Source organism: Phoxinus phoxinus (assembly GCF_949152265.1).
Source record: "Phoxinus phoxinus genome assembly, chromosome: 2".
In the NCBI taxonomy this organism is placed as follows: Eukaryota; Metazoa; Chordata; class Actinopteri; order Cypriniformes; family Leuciscidae; genus Phoxinus; species Phoxinus phoxinus.
This window is the reverse complement of record NC_136877.1, coordinates 28,537,384-28,564,147: the sequence shown is the minus strand read 5'-3', so window position 1 is coordinate 28,564,147 and position 26,764 is coordinate 28,537,384. Positions and strand designations below refer to the sequence as shown.

Genomic DNA, 26,764 nt, shown 5'->3' with positions numbered 1-26,764 from the left:
CTTCCTGTTGAATAAAGTGTCATATAAATGAGTGTCCTGTCATTCTAAAATTCTCCTTTCACTAATCATCTGTGAAGTGGAGCAGGAGTCCCACCAGTCCTTGTTTCGGATTCCCATCCACAGATTAGATTTTGTTATAAATATAAGCAGCACAGCACAACGGTTCGTATGCTCGCTCATTGTCTCCAAATTATGACCAGAAATGGATAAATATTAAGTCTGCTGTTTAAAACAAACTAAGAACCAATGTAGGAGAATGGTTATTATGGGCAAACAGCAGGAAACTCTGTATATTCGTGCAGTGTGCGCTTGTCAAAAAATCGCACATCAACCCGATCACATGTTTAGCGTTCATGTAAACACTACATTCAGATTCATCAAGCGGAATGAATTCAGTCCGATTGAAACAAAAATTGTACATGTCATTGTAGCCAATTGACACAAATACAATACATTAGGAACAAATACATTGGGAACAAAATAAATAAACAAAGGGATGTGTGCGCTGGCGGAGGTGAAGGCCAGGCTGTGCAGGCTTCAGTTGCTCCAGAGAGGTGGGGGTTGTTTCTTCAGATATGTTGCATCAGACCTGGACCTTGAGGACACCTGATGCACTCTGGGAAGATCAGTCTCCACAAAGGACAGATTTAATGCTGGACTTAAAGCAGTAGTGACAAGGCACAGTGAGCGTCAAGCAAGAGTCCATTGTCACTGAGCGCTCGCTGCTGTCCTGAGGCTGACTGACTGCTGTGCAGAGTGTTGGAAAAAAGTGCAGAAGCTCTCCTTGTTAGTACTGAACGCGATTTTTCTTTCTTTCATTTTTGGTAAATAAATGATACTCTGAGATTTTTTCACAACATACATCACTGGTCTTCTGCCCTGGTCGATAAGATTTTTTTTATGTTTTGGAAAGAAGTCTCTTATGCTCACCAAGGCTGCATCTAATCAATCAAAAACATAGTAAAAGAGTAATATTGTGGAGAATCTTTATCTGAGTGTTTTTTTTAAATGTAATTGTATTTATTCCTGTGATGGCAAAGCTGAATTTTCAGCATCATTGCTCCAGGCTTTAGTGTCACATGATCCTTCAGAAATCATTTATAATATGCTGATTTGCTGCTCAGGAAACATTTATTATTATTACCAATGTTGAAACAGTTGTGCTGCTTAATATATTTTGTTATTTTAGATTATTTAATAAGTAGAAAGTTCAAAAGAACAGCATTTATTTGAAATACAATAATTTTAATTTCTAAAATGAAAATTAATAAATCATTTTAGACAAGTACTGCATCTGGTATGCTGCTATTAATTATATGTAACCTTATTGGAGTATAAGTGTGCATAAACCAGTATGGACTGTTTTCTACTATTAACAGTCTGTTTTTTTTTGGCATTTGCATATTCATTCATATTTCCTTGACCCCTGAGAGTCAGATATTAGCATGTCATATAAACAAGATATATGACAAGAGGTATGTCTTGGTTTAGACATAGCTTTCTGCATATATAGATAATTAATTGATAATTCTGATGGTTTCTAACACTCTAAAACAGCCTCAGACTGACCTTGACCATTGTTTATGGTCTCCAGTGCACCTAAGCACACTTTACGCCAGTTCAATATTTCAACAGTTCCAAATTCAGACGAATCAAGAGCGCCAAGCAAGATGAATTATTACTCACTTCATATTGGACTGGATACACACCACACGCATCAAAATCTTGTGTATCTACATGAATATTCACCCTCTTACTCAAATTTGCACATTCATCTGGCAATCAAATTAGCCTGTATGTTGTTATTGATATTTGTAACATCAGATTACTGTCGGTACCCCATACTGTGCTATACACTGTCATCATTCCACTACCTGAGGGAGGTACAGCCTACAATGACACCTTGTGACCTGTCATAACATGCCATAGCCTCCTTCCTGCTGTACACCATAATACCACCGCACCTGCCATAGTCTGGCAAAACATGCCTCTCATGCATAATGCATATGCAGCTGTCTTACTGACCAACAAACTACACATAGGGAATATGCATAACAGAGAGTATTAGCATGCAGCGCGAGACGCCCCACCAGACGGAATAAGACAGACCACACATGTGCTTAGACACAACTATGTGGATGTTTTCCATAACAATGCCATGCACTGGCGCATAAACCAGCATTTCAACATGTATTAGAGAGAGAGAGAGAGAGAGAGAGAGAGAGAGAGAGAGAGAGAGAGAGAGAGAGAGAGAGAGAGAGAGAGAGAGAGAGAGAGAGAGAGGCTTTTGCCTCTGATGAACAACAGGAGGATGATGTTGCATGAGCGGAAAAGAGAGCAGGAGGGAGAAAAGTGGGATTTTTGGAAGGTGTGTGAGGGATGGGCTGAGAGACTGAAAAGATAAATTAATAGCAGAGATGGGCGCTTATCTAAACTCATTTATTTGTAACAAATCTCTCACCAGAAACAGCTAGACATGTTTGTTTTGTGAGAAGATTGATGGTTTGGGCTGTTCACAATTGTTTCTGCATTAAGCATTCCACTAACTCTTTCAGGGCAAATGAAGTGTAAACTTTCTCTTTTAATTACTGTGCATAAATGTTTTTATTTTGTGTGCAACTTTTGTACATTTTCATACGTTTCTACAATAATATAAAATGTTTGAAGATTTTTGTCATGTATGTTTTGTGCACTTTTTTGCACATGAACTGATTTAGATTAAATTTTAGTTAAAGTATAAAAGTGACTAAAATAATTCAAATTACATGTCAAAATATTGACTAAATTTAAAAAATATAATAATCAAAAGACAAAAAAATCTGTAAAAATGAACAGCAAATATGTAGACATAGTTCATTATACGTTTGTGTAGAGAAGGTGAAAAAAAAAGAAATGCCGTTTTCCTGTAAGTGAATCGTCTAATTTTTCTCCATAAATCAGTGTAAGCTCCAGATCCAAGCCAACCATCTGAAGTTCCCTTTGTGAAGCACATGAAAAACATTCTCTGAAAACTTACAAAGTTCTTTACTCATGCCTCCCTTTCATATAAGTTGTGAACATGACTCAATCAAGTTTAACAAGCCTCTTGAGAGCGGAGTCATGTTTTGACTTTAATGAGAGCAAATATTGTCTCGAGAATAAGCCTGTCAAGCCTGAACGTGGAAAACATTGCATCATTTCCAGTTTAAGTGTTTTCATTTGTAGACAGAGAAGCACTAAGAATGGAGCTGTATGCTGCATAGTTATGATAGTTATGAAAGTGGTGTGTTATGGTGGTGTGCTTCACTGTGCCAGAGTTGACTTTGTTTTAGTGCGCTTAAATATGTTTCATCAATCCTCTGTCACCATCTTAAATAGCCTATTCAAACTGCATGACAGCCTCTGCTGACCTGAAAAAAACAACTCATTATAAAGGCCATGTCACCACCAATTATTCTTTCATTTTATTTCCTCTTCTCCACTGAATCATACATTCACTTTTCCAAGTAAAAACTATTAAACTTTTTTTGTTCATTTGTCCTGCGAACAGTTTGAGTGTCCTACCATGATATAATAGGCTACATTTCTGTTTAGCAACGCATCTTTGTGTCAAAAATACGTATTTATATTTTCCAATAAAAGATTGTCTTTGAAAAAAAAAAATTATTTATAGCGAAAGTTACAATATAGCTGTACATCTCAATGACATTCACATCTGCAAAATTTGACGATGTTCAATACAACACTAAAATCCAAATGTGTACACTTGCAAGTTATTAAAACATGTAGATGAATATGAGATATAGCGAAAAGTGGGCAGATGGGGATTCTTTTCATTTTGAAGACTGTTAATCTCAAGACAATTCTGCTCTGTTGCCTCAAATGAAATCCATTTCAAGTGTCTTTGTGTGTCCATCTCCTGCTTTCTTTTCAGCATCAGGGTCTTGCTCATTCATTTGCAGTTTAAAGAAGCATCATTTTATTATCATGCGTAATTAAAGATTCAATAATAATGTTATTCAATTGAACGCAGTTCTATTACTAATCTGTTGTTATCCAACTAAAATTGTCGTGCTGTGACACTGAATGCCTCTACTCCTTCTAGATGTTCTTCGTTTGACCCTTGTTTTGGGTCATTTATGAGCAGTATACATTTTCACTATGAAGAACTGTTGATACACAGGTATATTTTTAGGCTAGGAGTAGTTCATGTAATGGTTGAAGACAGAGGAACATGAAAGTTGCATTTCCCCCTCTATTTCCTCTCACTTGTGTGTGTTTTTACCTGCTCATTTAAAATGCATTAGCAAACTGTATAAAAGGCAGGAGGTGAAAAAGGGAGATGGTGTTAAAGAGAGTGCTGAGGTGCTTTAAAAGATCGCCTCTATAGCCGTCTAAATATTTCAGTTAAGATAGTCCTTCTATAACAGCCGAGCGACTAAGACACACAAATGCACTTACATGCGCATAGTGACACTCAATCTTATGTGATACTTGACACATATCAGTATCACTCTGCAGCACAGCTCTGTGTCTCTCACTACATGCTTCCAATCCTCTTATTCCTGATGTGATGTTTCTCTGAAAACCAAATTCAATATGTCACAATCCAGACTATGACAATATGTGATAGATAGATGCTACAATAGGTGACAGAGCCCTTCATTCAAGCTCCTTTTGTAAAGTCAGCTGTAGGGGATTCAGAATAGATCCTCTGTGTGTGCATGAAAGATATGAGGGATGTGCGGTAATCAAACCATAATCACAATCAAAAGGTGTATTATTGTTTGTTGAATATCTCCATTCACTACTATATTTACCAGAACAACAAATTCATTTCTTGTGTGTTTGTTTGAGATGAAGAAAAGGGATGGCAGTGTTTCGATGTACATGAATGGACTTGCTGACTGTGTCTGACCCATTTATTAAGAGGTTTGGTCTGCTAGCCCTCAAGCTTCTCACCTCATTAAAGATCTACAGGCCTTGAAGGACATTACTGAAATAGCTCTCACAACACCTACTAGATGCCTCATTGGGCTTCAGTCAATGTTTATAATGGCTAATGTCTCTGGAAGATTAAGAGTCTGTTATAACGGAGAGGTAGTTTGCATCAGGCTTGCCGTTAGCTGAGAAGCTTTCAACCAGTGTTTCTTTTATTATAGGGACAGATAAACAGATAAAACAGAGACAACAGACATCCAATGTAAGTAGTGCTTGTAGCTAAAGCTAATTTGCAACAGTCTTAGCCACATAATAGCTACAGGGAAGAAATGAGTGTGAAATTATACTAAAATGTTCAATGAACTCAATGAATATTAACTCCATGAATAAAGCTTGAGCTTTTTTTTTGAAACGCAACATCTAAATACATTATTATCCCAAAGAAATGCTGCACATTCATTTTTCACAATAAAAATAAATTAAATTAAATTAATCAATCTGTTAAAATATACGTATCAAGACAAAGAGCGCCAGGTCAAGAGCATTGTGTAAACTTTTAATGAACCTTTGTATTCCCCCTCCCTTTATATATTTTTTTTTCAGAAATTGATTACATGCAACAGTGAGGACGAGGGATTAGGAAGATTTACAGATAAACAGCAATGTTGGCACTTTCAGCCACATTTAATTCAGCAAAACATTTGTCCAACACCAGCAAGCATTAATGCAGCATTACCCTGAGAGAGAGCGAGAGACATGTTCTGTTCAGACACCCTTGGCCAGCAAAGGGTCAAATGGGGGAGGAGGGGACGACTAAAAGAGTGTAGTGTTACTTCGAGTTAACCCTTGTACTTCATAGTTGTTGTTTTTTCTTAATTTGGAGAGAAAGGCTAAATAATGCTGCTTTCTCTTTTAGTTTTACATTTGGTCTAGAAGTATTTGCATTGTAAAGCAAATGCTGTCTAACTGCTAGCTGCAAGTACGCATGCAAGTTCGCCTACTATGTGTGCTGTGCATTTATCTCTGCTTGTGACTGGTACGTTTTGTTCTCACTCTGTTTTTTGTGGCACAATCAGGATTTTTCCCAGTATTGCCCAATATGGTCTCTGGCAATGCAGCACTGTACTATTCCGGAAATCAATAATGAACAAAGGATGAATGAGGCAATTATGATGACAAAAAAAGAGCAGAACAACACTGGGCCTCCAGTGGGCTGCTTTTCAGGACTGGCTGGGAAAAGAGAGAAAAAGAAAGTACATCATTCAAGCACACTCACTGAACATGACGTGACTGACATATGATTGACCTCAAACAACTTTGTATATAATCTAACAATATCTACTATTATAGTGCCTTCAGAATTCCTGTTTTGCCTTCAATGTATTGTGCATTTCTTAGTTTTTTTGTTTCTTTCTTCTTTTTTTGCATGTTGAAACACACACTCTTCACTGTGGGGACCGTTCCCTTTTATCCCTGAGCTATTCTGGGCTCATCTTACTGATCTCTTAATAACCCCCTCTCATTTTCTCAATGGGAGATTCAAAGCGGAAATCAGAACAGTAATCACACTGAAACATGTGGAAAGACAAGCATCATACTTATAGGTGTGTGTGTGTGTGTGTGTGTGTGTGTGTGTGTGTGTGTGTGTGTGTGTGTGTGTGTGTGTGTGTGTGTGTGTGTGTGTGTGTGTGTGTGTGTGTGTGTGTGTGTGTGTGTGTGTGTGTTTGTGTTTATTTTCATGTGCACCCCCTGCTGCTGTCCCTCCAAGTACTGTCATTTTCACAGTGGGTTGCTGGTGCTATGGAGGAAAAGAGGAAAATGAAGAAGAGGGAAACCAGGAGATGGATACAAAGAGAGCATGTGAAAGAGAGCCTGATAAGAAAAGCATGGTGGAAAATCACTGACGGCAAATAACAAGTTGTTATTCTTAACTCATTCCCACAGTGGTAGACTCGGGTATGCATTTGTGTCTGGAAAAAGTACCACACAAAGAAATCATTTTCATTTGGGCATTTCTCCAGCTTATGGAGCATAATGCACACTGTATGATTTTGGCCACAATTTTGCTGTCTAAGACACATTTCTGCAATCATAAAAGATTTATTTCAGTGTAGGACAAAACTGTCAGTTTTTAACACTTAGTGTGACATGTTCACCAACATCTGATTATTTTGATAAGCAAAATTGTGTATAAATGAAAAACTATGAAAATGTATAATGTTTATGTGAGGGTTGTGTTCATGGGTGAGCTATAGATATATAATTTAGCTTAGTATAAACGCGATAGAAGTCAATGGAAAGTCCACATCGTGACAGAGATACAAACATCTGTGTGAAAGAGAGAGGTTTATGTTAAAAATGCTGAGCTCATCAAATATGCAACACAAACATCTCATTATTCACATTACTATTGAACTATCAGCATTACCTTGAATCTGCTCTGAAGAATGAGCAGCAGTTCAAGACTATAGTTGCCCTGCCACATATTATTATTATTTTTTCCAGGAAAAACAAAGAAAAATACTTGCTTGGGTTTGTGCAGTATAATTTCACATGTAAATGAGGATGTCAGAATGGACGTGGACCGATGCCCAATCAGGGCTGTCAATCTGAGCAAAGTCCTTGTTGTGCAATCTGACAAGCTGCCATTTTTAAACAGGAAAAAATCCGACATTAACAACTGGCTTTAGCTAGTTAGCTAACTTGAGAAGCTGCACATACTGTGAGGAGAACATGGAGCAGCATTAAACGTCTTATGTTATGGCATGATATACATTGCAAGCTGATTTGCTGAAATATATTCTAGAAAATGGGCCCTATTTTAACGGTCTAAGCGCATAGTTTAAAGCGCAGGGCGCAATTGCACTTGCGTGTCCAAATCTACTTTAACGACGGGAAAAAGTGTTGTCTCTTTTCTGTTAATGAGTAATGGGTGTGTTTTGGGTGTAACGTGAAATAAACCAACCAGAGTCTCATCTCCCATTCCCTTTGAATGCCAGTTGCGCTTGCTCCATGGCGGATTGCTATTTATATGGTGGAATTTGCAAGCGGAAAGACTGAACGCGTCTCCAGAGAACAAACGGATCTGCTCGTGCGCACAATTTAAGCGCGCACGCAGACCCATCTATGGGACAAGCCGGATTCCACTATGTCTTTATGTACACAATATTAATCTTTAAACTGTAATCCTTTTATTTCTAATATTTGACAGGTTTGTGTGCTGCTGCGCATCCCTGTGTGTGTAATAAGCAGAATGCACATGCATTGTGGATCCGCCTATAGACGCACATACTAATGCGCTCTTTAAATAACAAAAAAAAAATATTGCACCATTGACTTTAGACCAGGTTCTTGTTGGTCAGTGGCGCAGTCTATTAACCTGGTCCTACCAGACATTTCATTTGTACAGAGTCTGGCCATTCTCCATTGACAAGCGTTAACTTCCTTGAAGGCCGGTACTCTACCCAGAGCCACTCTGGATCTGCCATAACCAATCGCTAACGTTTGGTCGTGACGAAACTACAACTCAAACTATTGACGACCTCAACGTCATCGTTCTCAAAAATTGTCCGGAGAAAACCCACGGACGTACTGAAGGAAAATGAAAATTGAGCAGAAGTACATAGGAGGGCGGAGCCAGACTGGCAGTCTATTTCAGTTGCCTCAAACTAACAATGCGCCTGAACACACCTCGTTTTCAGACCAGCCATGGGCGCATAAATAGGCGCAAATGCATTTTCTATTTGAACAACATGGCGCAGGACATGAAAATGATAACATGCTGAAACCAGCAAAAAACACTTGATACAGCCTGGCGTTTTATTGCGCCGGGTGTATGATAAGGCCCAATATCTGTAAATCCATGCAAAATTGCAATTACTTTAATTTACTGGAAACATCCAATGGACACAGATGCTACCAGAGACCGTTTTTGAAGATCGAAGGACATTGAGTAAGCTCATTTTAAGTTTGCAAAACACTGGGACTCACCTCATGAAAGCGGGTCCCGAGTAAACCGGGACATCTGGTCACCAAGGCCTTTAGGCTCCCGTCAGCCTAATTAATCATCTGAATGAATGAAACATGAACTTGCATGACATTTTCTGCTTGCATAGTGTGCTATGACAGCTGATGTGCAGCATGAGCAGATTGAGAAAGTGGAGTTTTGAGGAAACTAAGCAATATTTCTGCAGTGATCAACATGAAAGCAGCTTCAGACAGGAGCCTGTTGATATAGTTAAACATGTGTAAATGCTGTAACTGATACTCTGTGCAGAGTGAATGAGATTAACACAAACATACAGTAGCTTCACTCACAGACTCAGCACCATCATCTTGACTGATTGATTCACAGCTTTCTTCTGTAATACCACCACTGGTGTTGTGGTTCACTGCATAATATTGTTAGTGAAGCAAACCAAAGATGACATGCACCAACATTAACAGAAATGAAATGTTGCTGCATGCAAATTTTTATCTCAGTTTCCATTTAGATTTTTCCGGTGGAAGCCAAACCAATTGCATATTACATTACGGCTAGTGATTTAGCACTTAGTGTTCGAGTAATGCTGTTATGTTGTGTCCTCAGGGGTGCTATTTATATACTGATCTTTCTCTGTCAAATAGACAGTAAGCTGTTTCAGTCTTGCTCTGTCGTCTGCTCGCGGTGTGCTGGGTAATAGGTGTTTTTACTGTCACGGGTTATGATGGCTATTGACAGAAGCCATCACCCCATTGTGGGCGATTTTCATCATGTCATGAGCTCTGTGCGATTTGTCAACCCATTGTGTTGTTGTAAAAGATCATGTCACAGAACAGTGTTCATCCAAAAATGGAAATTCTGTCATCATTTACTCGCCCTCATGTCAATCCAAACCCGTATGATGTTCATTCTTCTACAGAAAAAAAAAGAAGAAATTTTGAGTTTTGTTTTTTCCAATGGCATCCAAAACTGTTTGCTTACCAACAAAACATTCTTAAGATTTTTTAATATATATATATATACTGCAAAAGGAAGAAAGTCATACAGGTTTGGAACGACATTTTTTGAGCGAGCTCTCCATTTAATGTGAAAATGAGGACAAACTATTCAGTGTTTTGGCATGAAAAAAATGATTCCTGTCTTGTGTGGATTTTTGTTATTTCCTGTTCTGTGTCATGTTTTGCAGTCCTTTGTAGTTTTTCTTATTTATTAGTCTTCCCAGGTGTTTCTAATTAGCCACGCCCATTTGTTATCTTGTTTAGCTTGTTTGCCTGTGTATTTAAGCCCTGTGTCTAGTTTCGTGAGTTCTTGTCATTTGTATGTTGGCTGTTTGGTTCCTGTGTCCTGTTTCCCTAGTCTGAGTTTGTCTAGTTTTGGGTTTATTTAATAAAGTGTGTCACACGTGGATCCTGCTTCCTCCTATGATTCAACCTCAACGTTACAACAAGCATTCTGTAAATTATCTGTGCATTTCAAATCTTATCATTTTACTTGTTTATTTGTTTAACTATTTTGTTATGTTTTAATGTAGCAGATGCTTATGTACGCAGTGAGATTTTATGTTTTATACGAAAGGTCCAATATTTAAATTAATTGGTTAATTTACACGTAGAGTTACTTTATTTTAGGGAATAGACTGGATTTTATTACACCTTACCTCACCTCCTTTTTTATTGTATAAATCATAGATGTTTTCTCTTCACTGAGTTACTCCATACCGTCGTAAAAAACAGCACTTTGGTATTCTTTCAACTAATAGATGTTCTTGTGTACAATTCAAGAATAGAAAGCAGAACTCTTCATAATTGACTTGCCTTAAACAGAACCATGTGTGCGCTCTGCAATTGCATGACACATCCTAATATTCACTTGTGTGGAAAAATGCCTCTCTCCTAGGACTCTTTCTCTGTATCTGCCTGTGTGTCTTACTCTGCTCTCGGTCACCTCTTCCAGACACTGGAAAAAGTTCCTCTACCCACTTTTTTCTATTGACATCTGGTTATCCCTTTACAGCCGTGAAAATACAAGAACATTTACCATCTTTCCCTCCACATACAGACATTAAAAATAAATAAGACAAGTGAGAATGAATGAGAGGAGAGAGAGTTTGACTAATGATGCTTCCACATGAGCAAAATGCCCCATTATTGACACAATAGGTAATTATTTCACCTATTCCTCTCCTTCAAAATGAGCAAGAATGTTTGAATTGGATCGTCTCCCACTCACTTGACTGGTGAAGAGTGCCTGAGGACAGCTGTCTCCACGGAGACCAACTGGTAACCAGGGTAACCTGGCCTTTGACACTAGATCAGCTTTCAGAGGAAATGGGATGAACCTTTGGGGCAGAAAGGAGGGTCTCTATTGCCTCTCTTACACGCTTTAACTGTAAATCATGTGTGGTTAACATCACTCACATTAGTTTAACTTTCAGCATCGTCTGTTTTGAGTGTGTCTTGGACCGTTATTCTGCCCGCGGTCCAACACAGAAGCCACTTCCTCCTCTCTTAGGGTGAATCATTCAAGTGCATCCTCGCTTTCTTTTTCAGAGGAGCTCTGACTCTACTCTTCATCTTCTCATCATCACTCGCCCTCCTGCCTAAAATGAGAACCAAGAAAGTGCAAGAGGAAAGGCACAATTATAATAATGCTCATTGTTATTATTAGTAGGCTATTAGTTGTGTTGGTAGTAAGATGTTATAGCTCGGTCCAATCAAGACACAGAAAGCATATATTTCATGGAGCAAAATGAAAAGTTGTTCTTTTTATTTATTTATTTAAATCATTTAAGAAAAAAAGACAGGAAATAAGGAAAGGTCCCATTAAAGACAATTCTGTTTAATTGTACAGTTGTTATGTTTTGGGGTCACATCTTCTGACTTTTTATACTGTACATCCTCTCACCATGAGACAGAGTGAATGATTCTATTAAGTCATTGTTCTGGCTCACATAATACAACATGAGGATATAATCCCATTGTATCTTGCTTGCTGCCTCCCTTCTCTGTCCACCCCAGTAAAAATATGTCTCTTCAACCTCTGGTTTCATTATTGCCCTGTCTGGAAGTGGAATACAGCTAAATAATCTCGCCATTCTCAGGTTTTAACATGATGGTTCAATAAAAGCTAAATGAAATGGAAAAGCATTTTTTTTTTTTTTCAAATAGAGATTTGCTGATACCTCAAGCAAACAGCCTTCTATTTCATTTTGGGGAGAGTGAAAGGTCAACCTCTCATTTACTCCATCTTCTATTTACTCATCTCTCTCCTTCTCTCTCTCTCTCTCTCTCTCTCTCTCTCTACTACCCCAGTGGTATCCTTATACTCTGTGTGCAGCCATCAGGATTCAAATTGACCGTGACTACACAAATCTGTGGCCTTCAAAATAACTGCCACATTTATCCATGAATCATCAGAGTCGAATAACAGCAGCCATTTTATCATTATGCGGATCCATATCTTGTCCTTTGAGACAGAATTAAGCAGTTGCATCCAAAGCTATTTTCCCCATTTTTAAAATATTTGTGTCAGACAAACAAATTGAAATGACAGTTACTCATGCAGCACAATCCTTAATGGATGATGACATTAACAAGCGCAGCTATTCAAACGTGTACTTGCGAAGGTGCAGCCATTTGATTTCACCCACGGTGAGTGCTTGGAATATTACTGGCAAAGTTTGTGTTTGCTTTTTAATCCCCACAATACTTCAGAGGAGAGAAGTCCTGCATTTACGATAATCAATCAGACATGCTGAAAGGTTTGAGCATGCACTGCCCCGTCCAAAAATATTAGCTAGTGTGCTTCTCTGCCAACACATACAGACTCTGGTCTTAAACTATTTGCTCAATGCCTCTGAGATCAGCGGAGCACAGAAAAAGGTGTAAAACATTTCATGATGGATATTGTGTTTTACAGGCAGAGGTTAACTAGACCTCATTCACTGCAATGTTTTATGTTTACTTAAATCTTAGCAGTAGTTTTGATAATAGGTAAATGGTCACAGAGGGCTAATCTCATGTAGTTGACCTTTTGTGATCAAGTAGTCCTGTTCTTTTATAGTCGTGCCCTTGAGCAAACGACACTTAGCCCCAGAGTGCTACTGCTACAGGAGTAGCCTACGTTTGCTGTAATTAGTGTAGCCGACGATGAAAATTGTCTGTTAAAGGGCAAAGTCATAATCTCTACCTACATATCTCTAACTGAGCTCTCAGTGTGTATGGAGCAGGACTCGAAACCAAGAGCAGCTTTTTATCAGAACACAATCATTTTCATGATGTTTCATTCGTGCACATGCTTTCCTCGCGTTCCTTGTATAACTATTTAAGAGAAGGACTCTTATGAGCAGGTTCTTTTTAGTGAATCACAGATGCTAATGAATCAGTTGGAGCAGTTTCTCAATTCATTTAATTCCCTTAATGAACCGCAAGTCATTAATGTATTTAATAAAAATAAATAAAAAAATTCATTGTTAACAATGATCCCATCAATTGGAACCAGAATTGCATTTCTGTTTTCCAAACATCTTTAATGGAACCATTGTGAACTGGACTTGAAAGAGGAATCATAACCAGATAATTAAATCCCTTATAATATCCATCCCTACTAATGAACGTAAAAGGACTTTTTGACTTATTGTAAGCTTTAAGAAACAATTTTTTTTTTTTTTTTACCAATTTCCATTTGGCTCTTGCAGTTGGTACATTTATTAATTTAGGTTAAATGTATACAATTATTCTAAAATTAATTTAAAATTGTAGGGCCAAACCTGTATATTACATTTGAACAGTGACTGCTTAGAGTAGCAGCTTTTAAATGAACTGCTGTTTTAAAATCCTTCCGTCAAAGCTGCTGTAACGTTGTTATCATAGCAGAGACAAAAGCCCAGATGGCGCTTTTTGCACGTTTAAAGTGGTAGGCTGAGATTACTCACTCAGATCTCACTGGAGTCAGAACCAGAGAGTCCCTGCAGAGACGGGGAAGGAGATTAAGCTTTCCCTGTGGAGAATCTGTGCCGTTTTGACCCAAACAAACTGTTTGGAATTAGTAGCTACATATGGAGAAATTTCCACATTCGGTCCTTCCTACTGTTTTTTGATAGACAAAGGTCCATTTGGTCAGAGAGATTATGTGATAGTTCATCACTACTTGTTATAACAGTACGTTTTAAAGCTGCAGGTCCACATGGACATCAACAGGTCCACGAGTGCAGATAACTCATATCTATTTTAGCTAATTTTATTATATTTTCAATAATCAAAAACAGTGTAGTACAAAGCTCTGGCCATGACATTTGAAAGAAAAATAATTTATACTTATTAATTGCTTATTGATTATTCCCTTGTTGTAGTTAAATGGTCACGATATCATTAAACAGAGTATTTGTTTTGAGTGTTGTGCATTTAAAAAGGGGAATCACTGAATCATCCAGTGTAATTTAGGTTCTGGCTTCTTGCTTATTAATGAAGCAGAAATGATTGATCCCACTGTTGACTCTAAGTGGCATATATCATTGGCTTTAATTAATCTACCTACATAATTCAGCAATTCCAAAAGCCGCAAATTCAACTTCATCTCTTGCTTTTAGAGATGGGATCTAAATCAGGGCCGTAACCACCAGAGACATTAAAGGCCCTGATATACTTCAAGCGACATTGAAGAATGAACTGATGGGACATAATTTTGAACCAAACCAGGGGAAACCAAACTTTGTTTGGAGTTTGGTTTGGGAGTTCGAAACAGCTTGCCGAAGCAAACTTTCCGGAAAAGAGGAGGCTCCGCCTTCTTTCACAAAACCTCCTCTGGTTCATTTCTTCTGTTTAGTCTGTCAAATTGTGTTTTCACCATTTTTCATGTTTAATACGATAAAGCTGCTTGATTTAAAGCTATATTTAAGCTATCAATCCCCTGTATAAAGTGTAAACGTGACCAGTAAATCACTGCTCACATATCCCTAATCGAAGAACGAAAAATAAATTTGCCGTGTCCCCTAATTCAAGTCTCCCCTAATATTTTATATTCTTGATGCTGCTCTGCTGCACTCCATTACGTACCACTCTGTTTAATGTAAGAATGACAAGAAGTTTCATTTAAAAATTACGCCAATCAAATCAAAGGAGGCGGGCCTTACTGATCACAAAGGCGAGTGCAAATTCAAACGCCACACTTTTAGCATTAAAGAAGTGTGTGGTAAGAAGTAAATAGCTAAACATTTAATGTTTGACAACGGTTTTACAATAGAAATTTTCAGCGACCGACAGTAATATCCACCAGTGATGCAAACAACGTTTTTAATGTAATTTCACTGGTTTGAATTGAACATCTACAGCATCTCCAGGAACATCTACATCAGTGATTAGTTACAGTATATACATTTATTTTGAAGAGACTGTTGTGGAATCACATATAGATATTACTTTATTTTGCGAATTTTATTATGAGTAGCAGAAGTAAATTCAATTTAATGGGATTGTTTCCCACCATAGTAAACTAATATGATGTATTACTGACTAACTAAGAGACTGAAGGCTATATCAATACATATTGATCATCATATCAGCGAACTGTTCCCACAGCTAAAATGTGATGAATTATCTTGATATAAAAATAGTTTAGGATGAGACACTATTTCCAGGAAGAGCTTTCCGAGACCTACTTTTCTTTCAAATATTGGTCCCTCAGAAACTTTGGTGTAATTTGATGTACTGTAGTTAAGAGTAGAAGGCCTTAAAAGAACATATCTACATATCAAACTTGACCTTAATACCAGTTTCAGTCTTAAGTCCATGTTTGATTATGTAAAAACATTTCTTTAATATCATCAAAGACAGTTATACACATTATTAAGCAAAAAGATGTAAAAGCTATCTCAGTGTAACTTTTTTCTCCATTTACCAGCTGTGACCGTGACAAGCAACAGGACATTTTGTTGATCACATGGTTTCTATTCATGCGGTGTCACAGTCACTATGAAAACTCATCAGTCCAAAATCACACTCCTCATAACTGTTTATTACAGGGATGTAACGATAGATTGATTGATTTGAATCAATGTATCAATCAAATGATAAGTTTGAACACATTTTTTTTAACTGTTAGGGATAATACCTCATTTTGTTGTGTATGTTTTATTGCTAATACTATATTTGTACATTTTAGAGGGTCTTAACGTCTTTCTTGACTATTGTCATTGCTTATCAAAAGACACTGATGAGCTGTCATCAGACAACTGATGGTCTCATGCACGCCTTGATTACTTATTTATATTATTTAAAAGACTGAAGTGTATTTTTTGCTGTGGATTATCTGAATATCAAAAAAAAAATTAAAGGTTATATTTTGGTTGCATTTTTTGCAATGTGTTAATAAAACTGTAACTAGTATATAGTGAAAATAGGCACATCATATCGTATTATTGATACAATGATCGGCGGCCACTGAATCTAATCAAATTGTAATTGTATTGTGTTATGTTTTGAAGTAGGCCTATTGTCAAATATTATATAGATGGCTAAGAGAATCAGTGAATCTACTCCCCTAGTAAATTGAACATTAAATATCTTCTGATTGGCTGAGATTGTGTCACTTCTCTTCTTCAGGGTAGACAAAGTGATTGTTGTTGTATAGAACATGGTGTAATAAAAGTTATCCATTGATCATACAATATACATATTAACACCACTTAACAGTTTAACACTTATGCTTAGTTTTTACCATTCTTCTGCCAACAGTCAAGGTGTACAAGATTATACCTTCCTTGGGTCATGATCAGAGAGCCTAGAAACAGCATAATTGTAGGCAATAACTGCACCTTCAGAGCAAAAATAAATAAATAGTTACATAGCCTTAAGCGCAAAGCTGTGATCATGCTCATAGTGCGAGCATTGTTATGCCTCTTTCCTTTTGTCTTCAGTGTTTTCATGGGTCCTCGTCCCTGGTGTAGGTGTTTGATGTGTGTGGGCTGTTCTTTAGTCTGAGCTGAGCCATTATGACAGGCAGGAGGGACTTAATAACAGTGCTTTCACCCCAAGCATGCTCCTGACAAATTACCTGTATGAGACCTGGATTTAGAGAAGGGTCAGTGGAAAGATCACGCATGCACACACACACAAGCACAGACAAACACACAATGCCTTTGTCTTCATTGAAAAGGGAGTCTCTTCACTGGCCTCTGCACTTTCACGCTATCACCTAGACATAATAGATGCTTAATGCCTATTCAAAGTGTTTGATGTGTGTGGGAGAATATTTCCATATTCCACATGTGGAGAGAAAATAGCAGAGAGGTAGAGTCTCTCTGTGTGATGTCACAAGCTTGCCGATTGGCAGTGGAGTTATCTTAAAGGGATATTCCATCCAAAAATGATTTACTCACCCTTTGCTTATTTAGCAAAAGTATGTATTTTTCACATGTTTTTGGCCATACAATGACGATACAGTGATCACATCTGTATATATACAGTATGTATCACTCATATGCTATATTTAAATAATTTTAATGTCTTCAATAGCTTTCTGAGGATAAACATTTATTTAAAAGTCCAGTGGAGTTGTCACCTTTATTTTTATAGTGCTTTATACACTATAGATTCTTTCAAAGCAGCTTTGCAATGATCAACAGGAAAATTATGATTCAATGATCCAAACATAGATCAATTTGACTGTAAAGCTGCTCTAAAAAGAAAAAAGTGTATTTTTTCAGTTGAAGTCAGTTTACTGTTGATTCATTTTAGTTGTAAAGATCATAAATTATTGAAGTATAGTTTAATTCGTCTATAAAGCAGCTCTGCAGAAAACATGGTGTCATGGCCCAGCTCAGTTCAGTTCTCATCAGTGTCAGTGCAGTCAGATCAATAATTTTGTTGAACATTAAGTTTCCCACACTAAGCATGCCAGAGGCGACAGTGGCAAGGAACAATAACACAATAATAATACAAATAATACAATAATCTAGCCTTGAGGTCATGAACGCATGAACTAACTATTCTGCATCTGACATTGAGAGCATATGTTGTAATATATTTTTAAGATGGAAAAATTCTATCAAGTTAGAGACAACATCAAGTGTTAGAGAGTATTCTAGAGTATTACTTGAGGTTTTGGTCCAATAATTAAAACCTCTGTTTGTTTGTTTTTCAGAATTCAGATGTAGGAAATTACTAGTCATATACTATTATATCAAACATGCATTCCGTTAGTTTTGTGAATTGGTACATGATGTAGAATGTAGAGCTGAGTATAATCAACGTAACAATGAAAATGAATGCAATGCTTCCTTATAATATCTCCCAAATAGCATTTACAGGGTGAAAAGCAATGGTCCTAGTACTGAGCCTTGTGGTACTCCATACTGAACTTGTGATTGATATGACACCTCTTCATTTACTGCTACAAATTGGTAATGGTCAGGCTGGATTTCCCGAAACCGTCTTAACACTACACGTCATTCTTAAGTTATACCTTAAGCTGTACCTTCCCGGAACGTTCTTAGTTAAGTATACCTTCTGTAAGTCATACGTTCGGAAGGTTTGTCTGGACCACTTACCTTAGCTGTAACCTTATCACTGTTGGCAGTTCACTCCGCTAGTGGCCACCACTGCAAAAAGCTTCTTTACATCTCAGTCTATCTATACAAATATAATTCTGAAGTTGTAATACACCCAGTGTTAAATTATAGGCTTATTCAAGTGTTTTCATGCAAAGAATAAAATTGTCTTTACACTGATTGTTTTTAGCTTTTTAATTATATTATCCAAAGGTACATCAGCTCGCAAACCATTAGCCAGTAAAAGCTTAGGAGTCTATTTAAAGGGAATGATTGTGGTAGGGAGTTTGCTCAAACTATGACAGCGATACAGCAAATAGTTGTGTTAAATTAAAGATGCCGCAGTATATGCGGAGCTCTTTCAAAGGCCACTGAGAGCATGATACATTTGAGCATGAGGTTTGCGGGACTTAGTTTGCAATTTGGATTATTTTTTATAATATCACATGAGTCCTATTAAATGCAATTTCCACTATTTCTGAAGTGCTTCTTTAATAAAGAATACTGCTTTCTCACATAACGCAGTGAAGCAGCCCCTGCATAATTGAATAATTGATTGTCGAGCCATCGATATCAACCAATTCAGCACCATCGCCATGGACAGCATCTGGTAACGTCGCACGTAAGAAGGTATATCTTAAGCAGCTTCCTAAGGTATAGTTCGTATCTTAAGCAGCTTCCTAAGGTATAGTTCGGGGAACACGCCTAGAAATTGTATACCTTTAGTTAAGTTATACCTTTAGAGTCTGTGTAGGGCGCTATGAGACAAAGTTATCGGGAAATCCAGCCCAGATAAGTATGATTCAAACCGTGCCAATGCAATTCCTCTAATGCCAACATCATTTTTGAGTCTATTCAAAAGAATGTTGTGGTATCAAATGCAGCACCAAGATCCTGTAACACTAATACAATCACGATCAGATTATAAGAGCAACAAATTTGTAACCCTAATGAGAGCAGTCTCTGTACTATGATACGCTCTAAATCCTGACTGGAAATCTTTGCAGATACCATTTTTTTCTAAGAAGGATCATAATTGTGAGGATACTGCCTTTTCTAGAATATTTGACTGAAAAGGGAGATTCGAGATCGATCTGCAGTTTCCTGATTCTCTAGGATTTGTGAATGAATCAGTTTTTAAAAACAGTTTTATCATGGTTTAAAAGTATGATACACGTTTCTGTTTAGAACAATTTGAGGTAGATTAAATGATGACAGAATTGTGATCTGCCTTTAATCTGTGCCACTGACATTTGACCATATCTCTTTGGAGAATCCTATCTCTTTCTTTCTGAGAGGTGCATCAGGGACAGCTAAGCTGGAATGCAAAGGTGAGCAAGTCTTGGTTGTTTCAGGAGAAGCTTTCAGCATTCAAACAGTGCTCCACAATTCTCCCCACAGCTTTGTTTGGATGAGTATTGAAAATTTGCAGTTGCCGCAGTCCGTTTTCTTCAAGTCTGTCTTTTGTTTCAGTGGCTGAGCTCAGGTGCACAGAACAGACCTCTCACTCTCTTCATCTCTTTATGCTTCCCATTTTCCCACTCAGCACAGACTGGATGTCAGAACTGCCAATTTGCATATGAAATTGGGTGGAAAACAAAATTAGTCGAGCTGCATTGAGTAAAAGCAGTTACACACAAATTTACTCACAGACATGTTTGTCCCTTTCACAGAATGTTCTGTTTAAAAATTTCATACCGCATGATCCATAGGGCAGAAAAGTTCCAGTTTTGTTTCACCGCTCCACAGAACAGAATCCCAAAACTTCTGAGGCTTATTTATATGATTTTTAGCAAATTGGAGCCGACTGTTCTTGTGCTTTTGGGTCAGTATACGGATTCTGTCATGAAAACTGCATGTGTTTAGTACGCGCCTTACTGTGCAAGCTGAAACTTAAGTGCTTGTTGCCACCAAGTCTTGCTGCAGGTCTTTTGCAGTCACTCAAGGGTTTTTCTGAACCTGCCTTCTCAGCAATCTGGTTGCAGCCGTTGATAGCTTCCTTTTTTTGCACCGTCCAGGAAGTGTATAGCCTGGTTGACAACAGACCCTTTCTCAGTTGTTACTGAGAGTGGGTCTGGGTGGGGAAGGTTCATTCACAGCCCATTTCCATAGGGGCATCACCAATGGACGTCGCTCAAATGCCTCTGGACTCGATTGGATAGACCTAAAACCAATCAGAGTGATCGTCATCGTGTAAAGCCCGCCTCAGCGTTTGTGATTGGTGCCTCGATTTGGAAAAATTGGAAATGGGCTTGCATGGGCTCTTGGCCAGACGGACTTGCAGAGCAAATCTCAAATTTGTCGGAAGTTCATCAGGGTTTTCCCAGGCTAGGAAGTGTAACCACTGTCCCTTTAACTTTGAACTTGAGAACTATGCTTCCAATGGTGTCACTAGCAATATTTAGCGCCTTCGCTATCTTTTTGCTATCAAATAATCTTAAGAGGGTAATCTTCTCTTAACTTTTTAGACCATTCTTTTGACTTATTTCTAACATGCAGTCAAACGTGACACTCAACAAACCTATACAGCTCAGATATTTTATGTGACCTAGCTCAAACACCTTGTGCAACTAATGAGACAGAGCTGAGCCATAATGAAATGAAAATTTTGCCAATAAACCTGATTTGCAGTGGGGGGTCGAATAATTTTGATTACAACTGTAGCACTTTCAGAGCAATGGAGAGCGGGATGATTGTTCTCTCATGTAAATCCTCCATCCTCTTTCATCCAATCATAAATGGACATACAGAGTTGCTTAATTCTTGATGACACTTTGTAACTTGAATATTGTGAGAGAGGATCCGGTTGGAGATATTTAAGTAGATTATCTCATAAACGATTACATGACCTACAGACATTGATTAAAACCTCATTACAAATTGGCAGTCAGACATCATTGAAGACTTGTGATTGCGCTTTTAAAGTGCCATTGACCACCACATTCTGCCCCATGTTATTGTACCGGCCTCTATAGCCTCTTCCAACCCTGCCAGCTCGCCGTACTCCTCTGGGACAGGCGCAGGATGTTGTTTGATGGCTTTTATCCACAGACCACAAAGGAGGCTCTGTGCTAAACTCTGCGAGTTATTGCTTTAAGAGGGAAGTTTTACAGAGAGGAGATTCTTTCCTTTTTTCCCCCAGAGTCTTTGTTTTGGGATGGATAACTTGTTTCACAGGGATCCCTTTGAGGGTCTCTCTGTTTGGCAATCCCCATGAGGATTCCAGCTTGTTTTTCTGTGCTGGTAGCAGGTAGTGAACTTGCCTCCCGTTAGAGACACTTCACTGCGCAGATGGTTAAACAACAGCGCCACTCAAAGGTGGTTAAAGGAAGTGAAGCTTACAAAAAAATGTAAAAACTTTGGGTCATTCAGGGGCGTAGCAATCATTTTAAATGCTAGGCTATCGACTTCTATTGTGTCTTTATGTCTCTTTATCTTTTATTTATAGCCTACATGTTTTGTCTTAGGCTATATGTGTTTAGCTAAATAAATAAAGGACAACATTAATGCACTTTAAGAAGTGTCTAAAGGCCTTGTGTTGTGTCAGTAAAATATCACATACCCTACAGTAAATTAATGATCTAGACTAGGATTGGGTATATAACAAATATCTAAACTATAGAATTAAACTGACTATACTGTGAATATTGATGTGAATCTTGAGTGTTTAATGTTTAATACAATATTTCAAATATGTAATATCTAAATGTGTGACAAATAGTCGTATATTTAAATTGTAAATGTACAAACATTTTGTTTATTAAAAGGTTTTAATACTTTTTTAATGCTTAATTGTATTACTTTTATAATTTAGTTTAGATTCAGGTTTTTTTATTCATTAGACAAATCTGTGTCCAGGAAACCATGCTTCATTGTCTAATATATGTAAACTAACTAACCAACATACATCTTGACATGTAGTCACTAAAGACATTGTGTGTTTTGTAGGTGATCTTGGTGAGCTCCAGCATCAATGAACGTGACCAGATGCTCTTCATCAGCACAGATGAGGGTTCATCCTTTCAACGTCAGCCTGTCTCCTTCACCGTGGAAACACTCCTCTTCCATCCATCAGAGGAAGACAAACTTTTGGCTTACAGCAAGGAGGCGAAGGTCAGTCATGAAAGTGTTGGCCAACACAGAATAATACAGTCGAGAAAATGACTATTAAAGGGTTAGTTCACCCAAAAATGAAAATTCTGTCAGTAATTACTCTCCCTCGTGTTGTTCCAACCCCGTAAGACTTTCGTTCATCTTCGGAACTCAAATTAAGATATTTTTGATGAAATCTGAGAGCTGTCTCATTCCTCCATAGGCTTCTTACGAGATAGAAACTTGCCGGCCCAAAAAGTTATTAAAGACATCGTTAAAATAGTCGTTAGTTTTGTTTGTTTTTTGCGCACAAAAAGTATTCTCGTCGCTTGGTAAACATGGTTGAGCCACTGTAGTCACTTGGACTATTTTAACGATGTCTTTAATACCTTTTTGGGCCGGCAAGTTTCAATTTCTTAAGAAGCCTATGGAGGAGTGAGACAGCTCTCAGATTTCATCAAAAATATCTTAATTTGTGTTACGAAGAATTTTCATTTTTGGGTGAACTATCATTTTAAAGACACCAATTGAATTCCGTGTTTTTTGGCAGCTTCAAACCGGTCGCTCAAAAGATCATAATAATGTCTTAATTCCAGTTGCATGTTTGTAGCTCTTCTTGTCAGGCTCAACTGCCCGAATTAGTCTTTGTGGTTGTTTTAGTGTTAATGATTTAGGTCTCGGCTGGATGACTTGACCAACTGTTCTCAACACATTTCTCACCCAGCTGTGTTTATGGTAATGCTTTTTGCTCTCCAGCATATTGGCATCCTCATTATTAGAGTTATGAGCAGTACTGTTTGGCCTTCAGGCCATGGTTGTCTCTCGCTAAAGAGCATGTTTACATTGTTAACGGCTGGGTGAGCAACAAGGCAAGAACTCTGTGTTTGTGTGTGTGCGCGTGGGTGTGGGTGCGCGTTTGTGTTTGTGTGTGCTTGCGGTTGATGAATTTCTAAAACCCTTAGACACTGCTTGCAACATGCTGCATTTATCATCTCTGAGATTAAACGGAAAAGACAATGAAAAAAGAGATGGCAGGTTGGCTGTTTTGGCTATGAGTGTGTGTTTGTGTTGTTATGGTGCAGTTTGGTGTGTATTTTCCAAGCAAGTGGTGATCAATATAATCTCATTATAAAGATGATCAATTAGAGACAAATGCACACACACAAACACACTCAACATTTGTGATTTTAATTGCTTTATATGGACAGTTTCCCACAACCTAATCGTTATATACATTATACAATGAAACACTCATCTAATTATCATGATCCTGAGAATTTGCAAAGTGTGCTTTAATCTAATCCAGCCTGAAAATCAATGTATAACTTGTGATTTATTTATGTTTGTCTGTTTTTCAGCTGTATATTTCCACCGATCTGGGTCAAAAATGGACTCTGCTACAGGAGCGTGTTACTAAAGACAGAGTTTTCTGGTGACTTTTTCTCTTCTTCTAAAAGACACTCAACACTACTTAAAGGATTAGTTCACTTTTAAAATGAAAATTCTGTCGTCATATACTCACCCTTAAGTTGTTTCAAACCTGTATGAATTTATTTCCTCTGCTGAACACAAAGGAAGATATTTAGAAGAATGTCAGTAACCAAACAGTTTCTGGTTCCCATTGACTTCCATAGTAGGAAAAAATATATACTATGGAATGTTTGAATTGATGTCTACAATGGGATGTAAAGCTCCAGAAGAGAACATGTTCACTGAAACATGTATCACATGTTCACTGACGCCATATTGAGAACTGTTCACTGAAAATATTGCTTAATGGCCGTGATCGCCATTCACTTTCATTATATGGAAAAGAGCAACTTGGCCATTCAGCTATAAATAACTTCGTAATGAGGTTCGTTGTTATGGGAAGGAGGAGGCGGGAACCGGCAAATAATTTCAAAGATTTTAATAACAAAATAAAACAAATACAAAATGAAAGTATAAGCCAGCAGCCCCTCGCGGGCGACTGCTGGCCACATAAAACAGAAACACAACATCAAATCAGGCCTGTTTCTCTCGATCTCCACTGTCGTCGCTCCTCCATTTATGCTTCCGCTCCTCCGTGAGAGATACGAGACCGGTGCGTCGTGCAGGTGTTGCTCATCGGTAATCCCGCCACCGGTCTCGCGTCGTTCTCTCACATCCCCCGACCTCGTCCTGCTCGCCACAAACTTATTTTGTATTCCACGGAAGAAAGAAAGGTCTTTCTAGAAGTCAATTCTGGTTTACTTTACTTTACCGTTCCCTCTAAGACTTTCTCTTTAATCTTTCCCCCCCTCCATTCCCTCTTTCTATTCTTCCACCTTCTTGGTGGAATTCAAACCCTTTTTTATTTTCCATTTCTTCACCTTGGTTATGGTTCACTGCTACCACAGCTGGGATTGAAATCCTGGACAGAAGTGATTTATTTCTCCACCCCATCCAGTCATTCTGTCTGACCCTCTCTTTCTCTTTTTTGATCTCTCCTTCCTGATCTTTCGCTCGCTCCCGCTTATGTGCCATCCTCCCAGCACACTTTACCAGATTCACTTACAAAGCTCTGTACAATTTGTGTGTGGTTGATAGTGATAAAAGATGAAAAAGTCAGCTCCCTGTCAGCGTCTGCCATTATAAAGCCCATCCAGCACGTTTTATTTGGCTGGAGGTTTTACAATGACACTGTAAATCTGAAGCTGTTTTTACTCTATTCCTCAGCTGCAGGGGGTTTGATAAGGGTCGTACCCCTTCCCTACTGTCTCCAAACCTCTTTAAAACATCTTAGAGAATTGCCTCAGAAGACGTGACAGAATCAGTTCATATTGAGGGTTGCGGCTCTCTTGTCCTCCCCGTCTGCTGCCTTTCTCATAAAACAACAGAAGGGGAGGTCTGGAGAGGAGAGAGCATAAATCAGTGTGGCTTTAATGGACAGGGATGTTGTCTGGGAGGGTGGTCAGTATCGTGTGGTCAGGAATATTGTTGAATACTAAATGTTAAATGTCCCCAACTAGGCAAGCCAAAAGCCAAAGGCGACTGTGGCAAGGAACCAAAACTTGCCATTACTATAACTAACTATTAACTACAACTTTTGCCTCAATAGACTCCTAATTACATATATTTACTGCTTATTAATAGTTAGTAAGTTAGTTGTAAAGTTTATGTATGGGGAAGGATTAAGAGGTGTAGAATATAGTCATGCAGAATAAGACATTAATATGTGCTTTATGAGCACTAATAAACAGCCAATATCCTTGTCATATGCATGATAATAAGCAAATAATAGTGAGAATTGAACCCTAAACTAAAGTGTTATTTTTATTAAACCTATTTTAAAAAAAATATTTTTACTTAAATGCTTTACTTTTTTTTTTTTTTTTTACTTTTTTTTTATTGTTAATACACTTGTAAGATAATGTAGCTTTTAGGCAAGTTTACTGAGCTAGAACTTCACTGAGCAGTTTAGTTTCCAAACCATTTTCTTTAACACAACTGGACACAAAAAGACAGTGAGCTATCTGCATTCCTTGAAACCAAGATGTGTGTGTGTGTGTGTGTGTGTGTGTGTGTGTGTGTGTGTGTGTGTGTGTGTGTGTGTGTGTGTGTGTGTGTGTGTGTGTGTGTGTGTGTGTGTGTGTGTGTGTGTGTGTGTGTGTGTGTGTGTGTGTGTGTGTGTGTGTGTGTGTGTGTGTGTGTGTGTGTGTGTGTGTGTGTGTCTGAAACAGTCTGAAATCTAAGCTGTTCACTGGTCACTCTTTTGTATGCGATTAAAATTAATGGGAGTTTTAAAAGGCACAACAGCACAATAAAGTATCATAAAAATAGTTATGCACAATACTTGAGGTTTTTGTGTGAGAAGATAGCTTTCAGAGTTTTTATAACTTTCAAATAAAGTCATTGAAACAACATGAGGGTGAGTAAATGATGACAAAGTTAAAATGTGTGGGTGAACTATCCCTTTAAGGTGTCCTTCTGTGTGTGAATCAGTCTTGTTTGATTCTCTCCGAGTGTTACTAACTGTGTGCTTTGTTTAAGGGCTGTGACGGGGGTTGATGTGGATCCTGATTTGGTTCATATGGAGATTCAAGACATCGGCGGTGGTAAGGGAGGGCATGTGTTTATAGAATAGTGCATTTTCATTCAATTCTACATACCGTAACAAACAACTACGAAAGAGGGCAGATGGGATGTTTTGAGGCTTTAGTTTTGCCTCATTCACACAAACCTCTTTCAGTGATTTCCTCCTAGCT

General features: G+C 38.0%; 1 protein-coding gene across 13 annotated transcripts in view; it reads left to right on the top strand.

Annotated features, from left to right (window-relative positions):
* sorcs2 (sortilin-related VPS10 domain containing receptor 2) overlaps nucleotides 1-26,764 on the top strand; it is a 189,217-nt gene that overhangs the window by 135,166 nt on the left and 27,287 nt on the right. For all 13 annotated transcript variants that reach the window (XM_079593101.1, XM_079593107.1, XM_079593106.1 and 10 more), the window contains 3 exons: nucleotides 22,395-22,559; nucleotides 23,897-23,970; nucleotides 26,550-26,614. In XM_079593101.1, the coding sequence (XP_079449227.1) occupies nucleotides 22,395-22,559; nucleotides 23,897-23,970; nucleotides 26,550-26,614 (304 nt within the window). The remainder of the gene's footprint in view (nucleotides 1-22,394; nucleotides 22,560-23,896; nucleotides 23,971-26,549; nucleotides 26,615-26,764) is intronic.